Here is a 16,830-nt window from a genome sequence, read left to right on the forward strand (position 1 = left end):
AGGCTGGTGGAAGTAAATTCACAGCCGGCCAGTCGCTCCGCCAATTAAAACATTAATCACTGGGCTGAGCGCTGAGTCATCGCTGTGCCTGAGGCGCAGTCATCAATCAGGGCCGACGTGGGGAGGGCTGCCACCATCGGGATGGCCGTGGCCCCGAGAGGCCGCCCACACCCCTGCATGCCCCGGTGTCCCCCCCTGCACCTATCCCATATACCCCTTGCTACCATTTACACTCCTCTGGTGTCTCTGGGCTATGTCTTTGGGTCGGGCCACGTGTGCCCCAAAGCCATGTGCTATGATGGCATCATTTTAGTGCTGTAGTTCTCGAGAACTTGGTCTCGAGACCGGTCTTGAGACCAATTTTTTGTGGTCTCGGTCTTGTCTTGGTCTCGGTTTAGGTGGTCTTGACTACAACACTACATCATGTACACGACAGATGACAGAGTTGACATCCAGAGGCACATCAACATTTCAGAGGCCCCTGGACTATTTGAATTGTCAGTTGTCCCCCCCCCCGACAATTTACGAGCTGGAACTCCCCTCAAAGGACCCCCCCCAAGTTTGGTTAGGGCCCCTTTTTCACAGAGACCCCTGTGCTTTGGGCTGGGAAAGCCCGTGCATTGCGGCGCCCCCTGCTGATGTCCGCTCTACACGCCAAATTCAGTGTCTCTAGGGGGGAGTCGCACAGTGAGGCAGTACCACTGACCGCAGACAGCTGTACAACTGCTCCACCTACCTGGGACAAGATCTCCCTACATCTCGCTGCTGCTCTCGCTGCTGGATACATTTATTTGATGACACAAGATAAGGTAACGCTCCAGCAGCAGCGGTCATGGAAATGGACTTGAGATAAAAGCGCCAAACTCTACAAGAAAATGCTGCCTTGTCACATGGGAAAAGGGCAAATCATATTTTTTTTTTAGAATGATTAATTGCAGCTGCCACAGAGATGTACAGCCTTGTGTATGTTTTGATGGACCCATCAAACATGATTATGTGAATTTCGGGGGAGGGGGGAGGAATTGGCTCAAGCCATCCAGGTGCATTTTATTTGACTACCATTATGTTCATGGTGAGGTCACTGACTCTCCAGGCAAATGTTTAGTCTTGAAATATTTATTATCTCTTTCATTGAACACAACTGTTGTGCCGAATATTGGGGCAATTTTTCAGTTGTTCATATTTCCATGTCAAATATGGCTGCTGAGAGAATAGCTGCTGTCACGTGACTTCAGATCACATGACTATGAGCTCAGCTTGTTTTAATCTCCCTCTTCCTAAACATGTGCTGTGCCTATTATGAAGTTCTGTGTTACTTCAATGCTGGTGCGGGGGTCGGCGGCCAGCCCTCACCTGCTGCATCATGGTCTCCTTATATTGCTTCTTCTGAGTGACCTTGAGAGGAGGCAGCTTGGTGACCGCGGACACCAGGAAGTTCATCAGGATGTCCTCACAGTTGGCCATGCGGTCCACCATGTTCAGAAGGCCTGCTGGCAGGTAATGAGTGAACAGGTAGTGGTAATACCTGTAGGGGGCGACACATGAGCAAGGCACGTGAGAGACCTGAAAGCATGGTGGCACCACGTCTCTTAACCAGGAGTAGCGTATGATCCATTTTGCAATAGTATCCGAGACCATAATCCCTAATGAAAGATCTCCACTCAAACATCCACTAAAAAAACATAAATCCATAACAGAATACAGATGCTATATTTACTCTCATGGCACAACTGGGCATCTCCTATCTGGCTGTCTATGACACACAGACATATATACAGGTGAGAGCAAGTTTTCAGGTCAGAACATAGGGTCGTCCAGCATAGCCCTGGAATAATTGGGGTTATGACCCTTGCTCAAATGGCCCAATGGTGACATCATTCTCTGGCCATGGGATGTGAACCGATGACCTTCCGATCACAGTGCTAACCCACCGAGCCTCACACGGCGCTCACTTCCTCTGGCTGAAAGTAACAGGTAAGTGATTAGATAATGGCAGTAATATCTGTGACAAATCTGCTGCTGACGGTCGATAGCAGGGAGTTAATAGTACAGTCTTTCCCTACTTCTTCACCGCAGAAGAAGAGTTAAACATGGCAAGGGGTGTCTCCACCGCACTGTGCTGGGGGAGACGGATGTTTTAATCTCTCAGACTGAAATACTCCCCTCTCTGCCGGCAGCCTTGACTGTCACTCAGATTCTCAGAGGCGCTCGTCTCATTTCCTCCTTGTGTATTAAGTCATGCCTGGACGTCTGACGGAAGCCGCGGCCTGCCGCCGCAGTGAGGGATGAGGCGCGCCTCTCCGATCTGCGAGTAGAGAGCTTATCTTCCCGGCTCCTCGTACCGGAGGTTGCGGCCCCTGCAGCATCAGCGGCTTGTCGGGATGCCGTGCGGTAAATCACTGTCGCTCGCCCCGGGGCATGCTGGTGAGAGTCCGCCATCGGAGCAATTTGTCTTGCCCCGCATCTGAGTGCAGGGATGAAAGCGGCCCCTTCGGAACCAAGAGCCAGCCGGCGACCCGCACGGATATCCCTGCTTAAGCGAGCCAGACTGCAAATCCAGATCGGTAGCAACAAGGTGGGCTAGCACAGAGAAGCATTTGCTTGATAGGATCTCCATGTCAGTTCCTACGACATCTGTTAGTATCTTTGACAAGAAATGTTGATAAATACAAAATAAATGATCCAACACTCCATATCTCATTTGTTTGTTGAGTAAAACACAAGATCTTTTTTGTGTGTGACCAGGTAACGCATGCAGTGCTAATGCTAATCATCCTCATCACTAATTGTATGTTTCCCAATAAAATCTTGATAAACATCACTTTGCACGTGACTGTGGTCAAACCCCACGCAAGCGTTTGTCAGCTGAATAACTTTTCCCTCCGTAAGGGGGCAGCCACCACAAGGGGCAGCATATGGCTTAGTGGGCTAAGCATCTGTACTACTGATTGGAAGGTTGCAGGTTCAAATCCAGCCTTGGTACATCTGTGGCTCCTTGAGCAAGACTCTCAACCCCCTCCAGCTCAATGGGTGGCTGCCCTTTATGGTCGATTTACTATTATCTATAGAGAGCAAGTTAGGGGAGGTGTAAAACCAATCTCTCCACAGGGATCAATAAAGGGTATCTATTATTATATATATGAAATTTTTTGATAGACGAATCCAGTATAATCTAAATCGGATAAACATAGCTTAATAGCTAATTCATAAAAATGGATACACATCTGCTTAATAAATATTGTGTTGTTATGCTGAAACATAAAGACAGATCATTTTAACAGCACACAGGTTTGCTGCAGGCAGAAAAAGACAGTAAAACACCTTAACAGAAGCCTGACACTAAGGTACAATAGGCAGCATGTGTGTAACCAACCCAGTTTTGATTCTCCAGCTAAGAAATAACGGCTTGTTTGAATAGCACTGATAGCTGTTTAAACTGTAGCGCCGCCGCAGGTACGCCATCGTGTCTGTGAAATAGCTGGTGTTTCTCAGGATTCCCTGTCTTACGACGTGCCATGACGACTCAATGGGCTGGGTTGCTGCCTTTCAGCTTCTGAGCTACAGATCTGAGCGTGGTTCCAGTCCTCTCCGTTCCAAAGTTAGCATCAGCTGCAGTGGTGTTTCCCAGCCCGGTCTTCGGGGACCCACAGTCGGTCCACGTTTTTGCTTCCTCCCAGCTCCCAGGTAGGAAGGAAGCAAAAATGTGGAGTATCTGCAGGTCCCTAAGGACTGGGTTGGAAAACACTGGTCTGCAGTGTTTGTGTAAACTTGCTCCTGGTTTTTCAGTCTCCCCACACAATGTATAATAAAGGCTGTCGGGGTGATTTGATGAGCCTAAATTATACCACAGTGTGTGATTATGTTAATGAAAGTGTGTTTGTGGTTAAGAGGCCTGTGATTGACTGGAATCCCTCCCAGGGTGTAACCCTGCATTGTCCTTTATGAACAAATATTTTCTGGACATATGGACACATTTTCGCCGTTTGCAGTCCCCTGCACAGCCACTCCCATTGTAGCATTAGCCACCAAAGATATAACAATTGCTGAGATGTTCGATCACCTCCTTCCCTCACTTTCCTGCTACCTCACAGCACTTGCCCATCCTGATTTTGCCGAGTTCTACGTGTCCCTGGGTCAACAAGGGAGGGGCTTGTGTTTCACTTCTTTAACCAATCACAGTCCTTATTGTATGACATCACCACATTAGTCTGTTTTTTTTTTTTAAATCAAACTTCCAGTCACACAACCTGGGACATTGTGTGGCTCAGTAAGCTACACCTCAGTGACTGTGACCACAAGGTTGCAGGTTCAAGCCTTGTTAATGTTATTATTATTATTACTACTATTATCATCATGAAATACAGACGCACCCTTACATTGCTCTGTACAGTCTTTGCAGGTAAGCACATTCCTATGTTTTCTCTGTTTATCCGTCACATGTCCATGCAGCATGCAGAATACAATAGATACAATGAAGATGCTGATTGGTTAAAGAGATGAAATGCAAGCCCCTCCCTTGCTGAGCCAGGGACACGTCGAACTCGGTGAAATCAGGACGTGCCAGAGGGCTTCAGTGTTTCAATGGCAGCTGAGGCCTTAAGCTGAGGCTGGCCTCGGCTCCCCGCCCCCTGGCAGGAATCCCGGAATATCCCTCAGAAAAAAAAAAAATTACCTCATCAGGCATCAAATTCAAACTGCGAGACTCTCATCTGTAAATGAAAAAGATTCATCTCCAGATCTCCAGATCAAGGATTCCCCAGAGTCTGCCAGCTCTCAGACTATGAAACAAGACTTGCAGTTACCCAAGATTAGTGATGTTTTTACCTCTATAAAAGCCAGAATATTTTCAGCATCAGCCTATTTAGACTATTCAGCCCAAAACATTAATTCAGAAAATGTGACACGATTTGTGGCAGAAAAATTTGTATTAAGCTTTTATAAAATGTATCAAAAGGATCTATTTCAGAACACTTAAACTTTTTAAGTATATCTCCAGGAAAAATGTGTACCCCCCTTAAATGCTCGCTACATTTTCTATAGCCAAAACTCCTGACATTTTCATGCTAAGTGAAACTCATGTTACATGACAAACGGAAAAAGTACGAGTGAATTAGCTAGCCTGCAGGATTTGGGCACTGCAGTGGAAAAGCTTTATAATGGTTGAAGTTTCACTCTTCAAAGTCTGGAAACACATATTTGCTTTTGAAGATACCACTAAACAGACAGCTGATTTTTGCTTAGGATCCCAGGCGATGTTACACGTCCTGTGATGCAATTCAATGAAATAATTCAAATTTGTCCATAACTGGAAACTAGATTCTGGTCCTTCGGGGGCCTACGACGACCGAGACCCCAAAGTAACGGATGCATTTTTGAAACGGATACAACAAATAGAGAAATGGCAGCTGAAGAATAAGGGTTTATCAGCTTTCGCCAGGAATGATGCAAATTCCAATCACTCGAGGGAGAAACCTTGTAAAATTTCTTGAAAAGCTTAATGCTTCTGAAAAAAAAAAAACGGCAAACACACACGTAAACTTCTTAAGAAGAAGATGAACCAGAAAATAAAATAAAATAAAAATGCATCCAACCGTTGGTGACACTCATATAGATGATTATGGCAAGGACGGAGAGTAACAGGTGAGTTCACTCATAGGTATTCTGTCACAGAATTTTAATGACATCATCTGGCAACCCTCCAAGACAAGGCTGGTCAATGCGGAAGACATTAGCTGAGCAAAATCTCAAAAAAAATAATCGCATCTAGAATGATTTAATTGGCTAAACAGAAGCTCATAGTTCTGCAACTATAAGAAAAAGAGGTTAATAGGAACCGATGGCTCTTGATCATCTCTGAATAAACTGCGTGACTTGCTGCTTGGACATGCTCCTAATTCCACACGGACAGCACAGTGCTGCTGTCCCAGCATGAGCGGCGACTTGCCTGTGGTAAAACGCCGCTCCCGTCAGAACCATGGAGTACTCGTTGGTCCACTTGGAGGTGTATCCCCAGCGGGTCTTGCTGCTGTCCCAGTAATGACTGCGCGCGGGGTACCCCACGATCCGATCCGGAAAGCTGCGCCACACGATGAAGGCAAAGTCCACCTGAACACAAACCAGGCAGCTTCGGTTTAAATAATGCAATGAAATTCAATTCAAATGTGCCAAACGTTTGAAATTCACCAAAATGGTGGTTTACTCATCTGTCTGGTACATTCTGGATTCCATTATAAGTCTGAAAGGCAGTTTTATGTAATGTAATGCTCTGAATAAACAGTCTTTTGGAAGATGTACATACAACAAATTGCTTATCTAACAGATATTTATCTTTACTAAAGGAAAGCTGATGGCTTGTTCTGTTATTGCCAAGTTTGTTCTTTTATTTGTGTATTAAATGTATCTCTTCCTGTGTCAAGCTGGTTTCCACAGTCAAACATATGCAGTGTAACAGGCAGGCTAACTGGTGTCTCTGAATTGCCCCTATGGTATAACTGTATGCGTGTGTATGCACTGCAATGGACTGGCATCCTGTCCCGGGTGTTTTCCAGTCAGCCAGCTTGGGACTGGTTCCAGGATCCCCTGTGACCGTGACCACGATGAGGAGTTAGAACATGGATTAATAGTTGGATGGATGGATGGATGGGTAAATGGATTCATGGAAATTATGTCATTTTAGCAAAATAACTTTACGTTCGTCATTAGTTTTTCTTAGACACAGAAATGGCCAGAGACTTGCCCCATTAATTTACCACTCTACTCAACATACCAGCAGACAATGACTTCCCCTGGAATTTGAGTGAAAACACTAGTGTTTGTCATCAGTACTACAGCACTGCTGTGTATTATAGCTTAACAGGCAGGACAGGACTACCCGGACCGACACACTCCTGCAATCAATAGAGCAGCTTTTTCTAAAGGCCCCCAGAAGCAGAAATCCCTGAAAAATAATCCAATTTTTCACAGATTCTGCCACGATGCATGTGCATGAAAGACCGAAAAATGAGGCACTAATCTCATGCAAAGGGCCGGGCTGTGAGCAGGGTTACTCAAAGCTCTCTGTCGGCCATTAACTCCGCACACAATGTATGATATCATGCAAATGAATAGGCCCACTCGTAATACACTGATTGTTACCCTACATCATTCATGACAAACTGCTATTTTCCCCATTAACAATGCGCCCTGATTAATTATGTGTTTGAATTGCAGAACCGAGATAAATTACACGTGGCAAGAGGAATGTCATCAACCTAAAAACTCTGTCGGCAACTTCAGCTAAAGCAAATGAAACCGGGGCTCCTTATTTCAATGGGAAGGAATCTAAACAGGCACGAAACAAACAAGCACAAAGAAATAGTGACACCTCTGTCAAGAGGCGCACAGCGAGATGCTGTAACAGCTCTGTAAATCAGCACAAAAGTTGCCCTTTCAGCACAAGTAGTTTGCTTTGTTCCTGACTTCTCAGCAATTACAGTACCCGAATAAAAATGGCATGAATAATTACGTCACCGGGTCAAATCGGCTGAGTGAGGCTTCATCGGTGAACAAGCTGATTCTCAGGTTTAGAACAACGCATAAAATTCCCCACCTCACAAATCGAGCTGTTTGACATTTTCACTAAATTAACACACATGTGAGTCCGCGCAGAATGTAGCTAATTAACATAAAAAATCCACACCCCCTCATCATAATAACGCAATTAATGAACTGAAACAATGCAATTATTAATTATATTCAAAAGCTCTTCCAAATAGTTACGGCAATACAGGAGTGGTCTTGTTAAAGGCACGGGATTCTGCACTTTTTATTCTTTTTAATTAAAATTCCTCCTTTGCTTGAAGGGCAATTACTGAGGTAGATTATTAAACAGATGGGGGGATTTTCAGTAACTGATTCTAGATCTGAGCCTTTTTTTAAAGTTACAGTAAGCAATTTTGTACATCTCTGAAAGTCACCAGGACCGTGCTTGGTGGGCAAAGTTGGACTGGATGCAATAAAAAAATTAATTGATTAATTATACATTACAGGTTTCTGACATGACAGAACTCTCAATACATAATAGATTTACGCTTCACTTATTAAAAGCCTTTCGGTATGGTCATTTCGGAAAGCTTCAGGATTGAGTGACTGGCAGGGTTCTCCTCTCAGATAAGCTGTAATCACTGTTTCATGCCCCATTTTGGTTTTGGTGCAAAGGTTCAAGTTGTCTCCGCTACTGTCTAATTCATGTGGAATGACATGTTAGAAGGGTTGAATTGTTTTTAGGGGCTATGGAGGATATGCCTATTGCTGGTACATTTAGCCACAGACTTGTACATTTAGCTATAAAATATCATGGTAATCAGCTCTGAAGTACAGGGATCCTGCCCAGGGCGTCTCCTGCCTACAGCCCTGTTCCTCCTGGGGTAGGTATTAGGTCCATTTTAACCTGATATATGAAGGGCTTTGAACCGGCAGTCCACAGGGCAAAATGTATTGTCACAACTCACATGCACACTATATAACGTGTGTAATGTAGCTGGAATTTAGCCACCCCCCCCTCCAAAATAAATAAATAACCCTACTGGGAGCAGGGAGGGAGCAAAAATGTGAATTGTCTGCAGGTCCCTGAAGAATGGGCTGGGAAACACTGCTGTACTGGGTAAATGGTTATAAGAGATGGAATGTGTCCATCACGAATGTGTTTATTCAATGTCAGGAACTAGTACGTTCACAAATGGTCATCTGTTTATTATAAATCTGCTGTACAGAATCATAAGCTGCTATTTAACCCCATTGCTCCGCGATACTCTTAATTTTAGCTCAATGTAAACAAACAAAAGTCAACATGAAACCATGTGTCAAATGAAATTAACCAATACTTTGAGAATGTCACGCTTGCATCTGATTTCTATTTCATACAAAATGTGTCCTTTGATTCTGTTACATGCTACAGCTTTTAGCAGACTGAAAAATTGTGGAATGAGGTGTAATTTTCTTTTGAAAAATCAAAATGAATCCACCCAATGCTTGATTTGACACAATAGTGATCATTGTTGAGAGAGACTAGCGTGCATGTGAGGTAATGCACTTTGCAAACAATTTAATTGCCTGAAACAACTTGGGCTTTCATTACATACTCTTTTCATGCCAGATGGAAAATGCAGGTTTTTAGACTTGGCACCGTATCCCAAAATTAGCATTTCACAGAGAGAGTAGATTTGTTCATTGACTACATGCACATTAGGAAGGCACTGGGGGATTTTGAAATGGTCTGCAGAATTACCTGCCAATGGTTTAGTAACTGGTGTTAAAAGGGATTTTAAACAAAGCAAAATCTCACTCTTATGGGAGCCCTGGGGCTTCATTGAATAAAATATATTTACATTTTTTGAAGAGAATTCTAAATAGCTGAATAATGTAATAAACAATGGTAGTATGTAAAACCTGTATTCATCTTTCAATAAATCCATGCTACAATATATGTTCATGACTAGCAAGTCATGTCTTTACAGAATATGGAAAAAACTAGTATTATAGTTTTTGTTTAAGTATTTCTTTGCAACTGATTTCCAGGTTAAAGAAAATTTAGTATAATTTTAATGTTGGCAACACATTTCATTATACACAAAGCGATTATAAATCCACGAGACTGTTAAGAAAAGGATTAGCTTTCAAATTTGCCTTCAGCAGCAGAAGTTAGATATTAACAATTAGGGTACCAATAAGGACCAATATTTGGGCAAAGCAGCTACTTAAGCAAGTAAGTAAGCATTCTATTTAAGTCAGCTATTTAAGTAAGTAAGTATGCTATTTAAGTAAGCTGTTTAAGTAAGTAAGCATGCAATTTAAGTAAGCTATTTAGGTAAGTATGCTATTTAAGTAAGCTTTTTAAAAATTATCAGGTTAAATGTCTAGTTCCGTACCGTAATAGATTGGTTTTATTTGCTGGTATTGTTTGGATGTTAATATCAGAGAAATAGAAACATTACCATAAAATTCAGAAAAACAAATCTGCTGAACTGACCATATGCACTAAAACATAAAACACCAAAAATGGACACATAAGTATTAATAAGAATATTGTCCAGATGCAACAAACATGGTCTAAAATAAAAGATACTATTTACTGAAAAAAAAAGATATTATATAATGTACAGCTGCAATCATGATTTCAATTAATGATGTTATGAATAATAATTCTTGAAAATTCTGTACGATTGGTCATTGCCTAAACCCTACCTCATTGGTAGAGAGTACAGAGTCTTCATCCAGACTGAGGACGGCATCGGTCACAATGGCATCATGGGGGAAGAAGCGTCCACTCATTGTCTGTAAGGAAAGTAAACTGAGTCAGCTCTCGTTAAGTAGTGCTGGTGGATTCTAACGTGGTGAAACAATCACAAAATTCACACTCCATTTTCCTTTCAGAAAACTGATACTAATCAATGAAGTCAGTCATTTTCTACTGGGTAACTAATGCAGGAGTTAGTGGTCAATGATCACATCATATGATAGTAATTCTGTACTGAAACTGTACAATGTCCATAAAACTAAACAATTTCAGTCACGTATATGATATACAGCACTATTTTCATGGTTGCCCACTGCAGTTAATAACATTAAAGGCAACAGATTTTCTTATTTTCTTTCTCCGAAAGATGGATGCTATGGCTGATTACCAACACATTTCACAGATTTTTGAGTAGGTTTTTGTGTTTATGTTTAAAGTAGTAGCTTTTCTTTTTTATATAAAAGATGTGATTTACAGAAGTAAAACCAAGTGAAGGAAGCATGACACACACAGTGGAATTGAATTCACAGCTCAGGGAACTGCCTCCATGAAAGTGCCGAGTAAAAGAGAAACAGATGTGGTATTGTATGTATAATGTGATTTATCGTACACTGTAATCCAGCACTGCAGAGCACTGGGGGTGAATTGAAATACCAAATAGGAACCATGCGAAGTCAGAAATCCGACACAAATTCCACAAATTCACTCCACCTCTCCCTCTATCATTTCTACCAGGATAACTTGATTGTTCTGATCTGTCTCATCGGCAGTAACTCCCCCAATCCTGATCCTGTGCATTTTCCTTGACATACAAATTTTTATTTCGACTTGTCTTTCTTTTTCCTTCTGTGGTTTCCCCAGCGTCAGGCTGATCCCCAGTCCGCCTAGTCCCTGTAAACTTGGATAGGGAAACCCTGTCTCAGACAGAGCACTCCGCACGTCATCCTTAGGTCACATGATGCTGTTAGTCAAACCAGAGCAGAGTAATTCTGACACATCAACCATAAGCTACCCATCCGTGCAGCACTTAGTGTGGCACCAGTACCACCGGAGCAGGCCGGCACATTTTTTTTAATACCAAAGTACAGGGGGGTGTTCCACAAACCACGATTTCACAGTTAGTTGCGTTAACTATGGCTATAAGTCATGATTGTCCAATAAGAGTTTAAGTAAGGAGCATTCCTATCAGACAATAATGGATTTCTAGCTTAAGTTAATCCAGTTAACTGAGAAATCCTGTTTTGTGGAACACCTGCTCATTGGAGCTTTACTTATATGAAAATGTTCTGACGGCAGAAGGAAAAATGATTGGTTCAGAGAAATAATCAATCAGGTTGTAGAGAAGGTAGGTCCGAGCTACTACAGAAGGCAGGCCCAACCAATCAGATGTATTGGTCCCGTTTCCTCCTCTAGTTCCTTGGACCCACCTCCTCTACAATCTGATTGGTTATCTCTCTAAACCAATCATTTTTTTGTTCTGCCCTCAGAACATTTTTGTGTGAGTAAAACTCCTACTACCGGAACACGCCCCAGCTGTACAACAACACACTATTCCGTGCGGCAATTTCAAACCTAAAAAGTAAGGCTGCAACGCACATATTTGTTGAGTACCATTTTGTTACATCATGTTTGGTTTGGAACACACAACGACATGAATAAATATGTTTCTTGACACGAGCAGAACATTATGCTAATTGGGAATGGCAGTTGGTTACAGCTAATGCTGGTTACAGTCAGTCGTAATTCGCCGTTCGGGAACATTTTGGTTTCCCAATAAATTACCCCAATACCGGAGAGAGAGTAGCTGATAAGATCAAGACTGACTGTCGGCCCTGTTATACCGAGACTCGGGTATATTGCTGGAAACACATTCAACATGCTAACTTATTTGAGACGGCATCATCCGAGCATGTGTACGACCGGAGCGAGGCAGCGAGGCAGAAACAGCCTCTGCATGTTAGTCTTGCTGTGGCATTTAAGGCTCTTTAGCCAGGAAATTCAGATCAGGCCAAAAAAAAGAAATAACTACAGGCTATAAGGACGTTTATCGCTACCGACATGTGACCACACTTGGCAGTGGAGCACACAGGTTTTACATGTGATTTAGTTCATTATTTGTTGTACATATTTGTTTTCACAATGTGTTTTTACAATGTGCGGGGTTTTGTAGATCTTGTTATTCAGACACGTCACCAGACGCATTGCCTTGGTTTACAATCGTTCCTAATTGTGTTTGCAGTTTTAATAATGCGTGACTTTGAAGTCTGATTCTGCTTTCTGAAATTGCACCAAATCATGACCCCAAAACTGAGGTTCGCACAGAACCATGAATTTTCTGTGCCGTTACACCCCTACTAAAAAGGCCAGGGCCAAGATTTCTCTGACTCACCTACTATTTATTGAGGAGAAAGACAATAATGCAGTGAAATGTCTATCTATCCCTCACATCTACGACCAGAGACGCATGTGTCCTCTTATTATAGGCAGCCTTGTGATGAGTTATTTTTATACTCGTCATTATCTTCGCCATCCACACCAGGCCTTGAAAAACCTCCCTGATGGCTCCCTATCCTCCTTGGTACGACGCAGGGATAACAACATCGCTCAAAATGGTCCGTCTCATGGCCCTCAAGTGCCACCAGAACTGCTCCTTCATCAGATGAGCCACTGAGCAGCTTCAGTATAATCAAGTGGACGCAAAAGGGTTAAGGAGCTGGATCTCCGCTCGGACGCTTCTTCCCTTCTGCAATGTTTTTCTTTCTCGCTCATCAAATCAGGGATTCATTGAGCGAAACCTGTTGCTGGCTTAGAGATTAGCCCTTAGGCCTCCTGGGTGGGAGGGGCTTCTATCGACGCCGGGGCACCGGGGACGTCTCAGCCCCTATCGACTCGCCGTTTAATGGAGCCTATTCAGTGCACACTTTATTTGCCATTCACTTAAATATCACCTGCCCAGCTTGTCATGGAAGGACAATGGAAGCATTAGTGAAGCAGTAGGGGCAGAGCGGCGTCCGTCGGCCGAGGAGAGGACTTCATTGTGTTTCTTTAAAAGGCCTGGTTAAGTAAGGCTTCGTCTGTCTGTTCTGTAATCAATCCGTTATCAGGCATTTTTAGAGGAAACAGAAGCGGCCACTCAGAAAGCAGCTCTTTGTCACATGGACTACAAAAGAAGAGGTTCGTCACTCTGACCGAGCCTTAACCTCCCCCTTATTAAAGGCTGTAACAACAGTGGTGCCCCTGGATTATTGGACTTCAAGTAGACAAATGAGCAACGAAGGATGTCACTAAACAAAACCACTCGCCACTGGAGTCCAGAACTTCATCTGAGTTGCTGTTTTTTCTCTTTGTTGCTTAGAATTTTGTTCAGACGCAGAATTTGGCAGCCTCGTCTATGTGGATTCCACGATCGAACGCGACAGGGAGTCATTCAAAGAAAATCCCCCTTAGTAAAATGTAGAAACACGTTAATTATAAAATAGCCAGTGCTTTTAAATATGCATTAACAACTGTGGCCACCCAATTTCCTATGAATTCATAAAACCAAGCTTCTGCGTGGGAGTGAAAATCGTGCATTCCACGATATTCAGCAGTGATACACACTGCAATATTTTAAAGAACAATTCCATAATAATAAGGGGTTGCGGTTGTTTGATGTTTCACTGGTTAGTGCCGTCATCTTTGCATCCAACCCCTGCTCTGTGTGTGTGTGTGTGTGTGTGCATGGAGTTTGCAAGATCTCCCCATTTTGTGGGTTTCCTCTATTAACTTCATTGTCCTCCCACAGTCCTGAAACGATTAAATAACCATCTCAACACCACTCTTTCTCCATGCACGTGTGTCAATCGTGAACCCCAGCCTTGTGCCCTGTGCTCCAGGTTCGATCTCCAGGTTCGATCCTCTACTGGGTGACAAGTTTGAAGACGGATGGACACACGTATTAAAAAACTATCAGCTATCGAAGTTCTTAAGACACCCGTGTCTTAAAATATCTCTCCCAGACAGACCCACCTAATCACCATATTGATTTATCATTAAAAGTAGAAATCTCACTTTACTGGGATATGATGAGGTATCACTGTAAATAGCTTTCAGCGTCCGCATACTCCTTAGATCCCTCGTTACTGGTTACTCACACATCTGTAAGAGTTTCATCACGCTGTAGACGGACGATAGATTATTACGGAGCTCTGGAGGAGGCTGTCTTTGTCGGAATATAAATGAGCCACGATTAGATTGCCATATTGAATTAGCTAAGCCCATCGCTGTCCATTGCACTTCTTAATGAAAAGGCATGATTTTTAGTGTATTATCCAGGCACAGCAAGGCTTCTCGCTGGATAATACTCCCACAACACTTCACACTTAGTACTTTTATCAGCTTTATGTACGCGACACAGGAATGGACAACGCTCTTGGAGGACAGGTTTTGCAGGACACCAGGAGGAATCCAGTTGGCTGGTTTATTACTAATTTTTGGGGTGAGGTGACAGATGAGATAGATTTGAGGCACCATAATATCTTTTATTATCCTCTGATTGCTTTCCTGAAACTTCTCTGTTACCCTGGGAGCTGGTGACTGGGATGTTGGTGTCCATCGTCTCCCAATACTCATCCCTCTCTCAAAATCACAAAATCTCTTTCTTCCTCTAGCCTTCCTCATCATAGCAAATACGACGGACTGTTACTGTCCTACTCACGCTTGTACAGGCGCATTCACTGGAAGCTCAGCCTCACACTTACGCCTAGTCGCCTGCTCCGTTGTCATCTTGCTTTCTTTCTTTCATTTCTTCGCCTTCCCTTTTCCCAGTTTTTGCATTCTCTCTTAATGATGTTGTAATGTATCACAACACACCCATGTAAAGCACCTTGGGCTGACTCTGTTGTGAAAGGCGCTATATAAAAATAAACTGAATTGAACTTGAATGCAGGTGTGCAGATATGCACGGACGCATGTTTCTGCAGGGTCATTGCAGGTCACTAGGCAGGCTTAACCTGCACTTAAGGTCCTTTAGATAACCCAGCAGGTCTCACCCCAGGAGCTGTCTGTCCTTCACCCATCTCGCACAGGGTTATATGTCCCCCCTCCCCCGTCACCCTGAGGTCATCCGGCATCCCATGTTGGGAGGTTCTCTAAATACTCCTAGCTGCTGAGGACCGTGACTTTATGAAATCTCTCCTTCCATGGCTCACACGCGCACCCCCAGGTTAAACTTACCGTCGTGGTTCACCCCACACTCTCTTTCGGTTATCCTGTCTCACACAGAAGCATCTTTGAACTTGACTGAAGGTTCCTGAGGGCCTGTCTGACAGTTTAACGTTATCAGATGTGCTGCCAGATACACTGATATCAATTAGAGTGCAGTAATGGCTCCTTGGAAAGCCATGCTAATTGATCAAGCTTTCATACGACATAAGACCGCACTTCCATTCTCACTGGTAATTGAGAGGAAATGTATACGGCTTCACGGCAGAGTGCTTTCTGAGAAATTGCGACCGCGTGTCAAGACCAGGAGAAGAAAAAAAAAAGTTTTTTTTCGTCTGTGCTAATATTTAATTACACAGCCACATTCATTAGGAGAACACATTTTTAGACTTCTATTCTAATCACATCTCCGCAAATACAACCAAATTATACGTGTTCTCTTCCCCTTCTGCTGTAACTTTCTGCTGCAAGAGTTTTAATAGAAAAAATGTGTGGCTTTCGAATATAATGCTCCCAGCCTCGATTTCCACATTCTTTAATAGTGAAATGAATCAACTTGAAATAACAGAGAAAACTAAAGAAAAAGCAGGCTTCAACTGGCCAGCAGTGCGACTGCAGTGTAGACTCTAAGATTCACTAACACCCCTTGAGCAACAGCCATTTTTTCCCAACGAGGCATTTAATGGAACTTAATAAAATCGCCCAGGACTGGGACACTTTGTATATGTCAGGTAAACTCTGCCTCTGGACAGCCAAAAGCTGCCCAAAGCCAGTCCTGAACCAGGCTTTACACACAGAAAAACCCAACATTGTTCTAACAGTTATGAAACCACCATCCTGCTCTCCCCTCCGATTCAGGACTGGCTAAGTTCGCTCGGGCTGAAAGACAGGAAACCTCCCGTGATACTCGTGGCGTGATCTCGCCCCCCTTAAATAATGGACAGTGATTGACACCCCACAGGGGTCAACGACTGATGGCGGCTTGCAAGGAAACCAGTGTGAAACCTGTGAAAAAGAATCATTTCTCCGGCCCGCTCTGCCGCACAGATCACCAAACAGCATGTCCCGCCCTGAGCTCTGTTGACTGCTTGGCCATGGTGACCCCTTGCTCTTGCATAATCTCCAAACAGAAGAAGCTACAGCCACTAATGTACTCATTGTAGCCCTTTCCATCTCAGCCCAGGTACTCCAGTGCTTAATCCGTTCCAGTCTGATTTAGCCGTTCACATCCACTATTACTCCAAACCGAGACGCCTTTTGATTTCGTGTATGATTAATTAATACTTAATGCCCCCACAGAGATTAATTTGAAACCGGAAAATCTGAGATGACTAGTTCAACTTGGCCGTCGTTCC

At 43.3% G+C, this 16,830-nt stretch overlaps 1 protein-coding gene across 2 annotated transcripts in view; it reads right to left on the bottom strand.

The window, feature by feature from the left end:
• Positions 1-16,830, bottom strand: part of LOC111836091 (exostosin-1) — a 189,210-nt gene that overhangs the window by 1,256 nt on the left and 171,124 nt on the right. For both annotated transcript variants that reach the window (XM_023797052.2, XM_023797051.2), the window contains exons 9-11: positions 10,222-10,311; positions 5,945-6,105; positions 1,354-1,525 (exon numbers count right to left, since the gene is read on the bottom strand). In XM_023797052.2, coding sequence (XP_023652820.2) covers positions 1,354-1,525; positions 5,945-6,105; positions 10,222-10,311 — 423 coding nt within the window. The remainder of the gene's footprint in view (positions 1-1,353; positions 1,526-5,944; positions 6,106-10,221; positions 10,312-16,830) is intronic.

This window comes from Paramormyrops kingsleyae, chromosome 19 (genome assembly GCF_048594095.1).
Source record: "Paramormyrops kingsleyae isolate MSU_618 chromosome 19, PKINGS_0.4, whole genome shotgun sequence".
NCBI classification, from domain to species: Eukaryota; Metazoa; Chordata; class Actinopteri; order Osteoglossiformes; family Mormyridae; genus Paramormyrops; species Paramormyrops kingsleyae.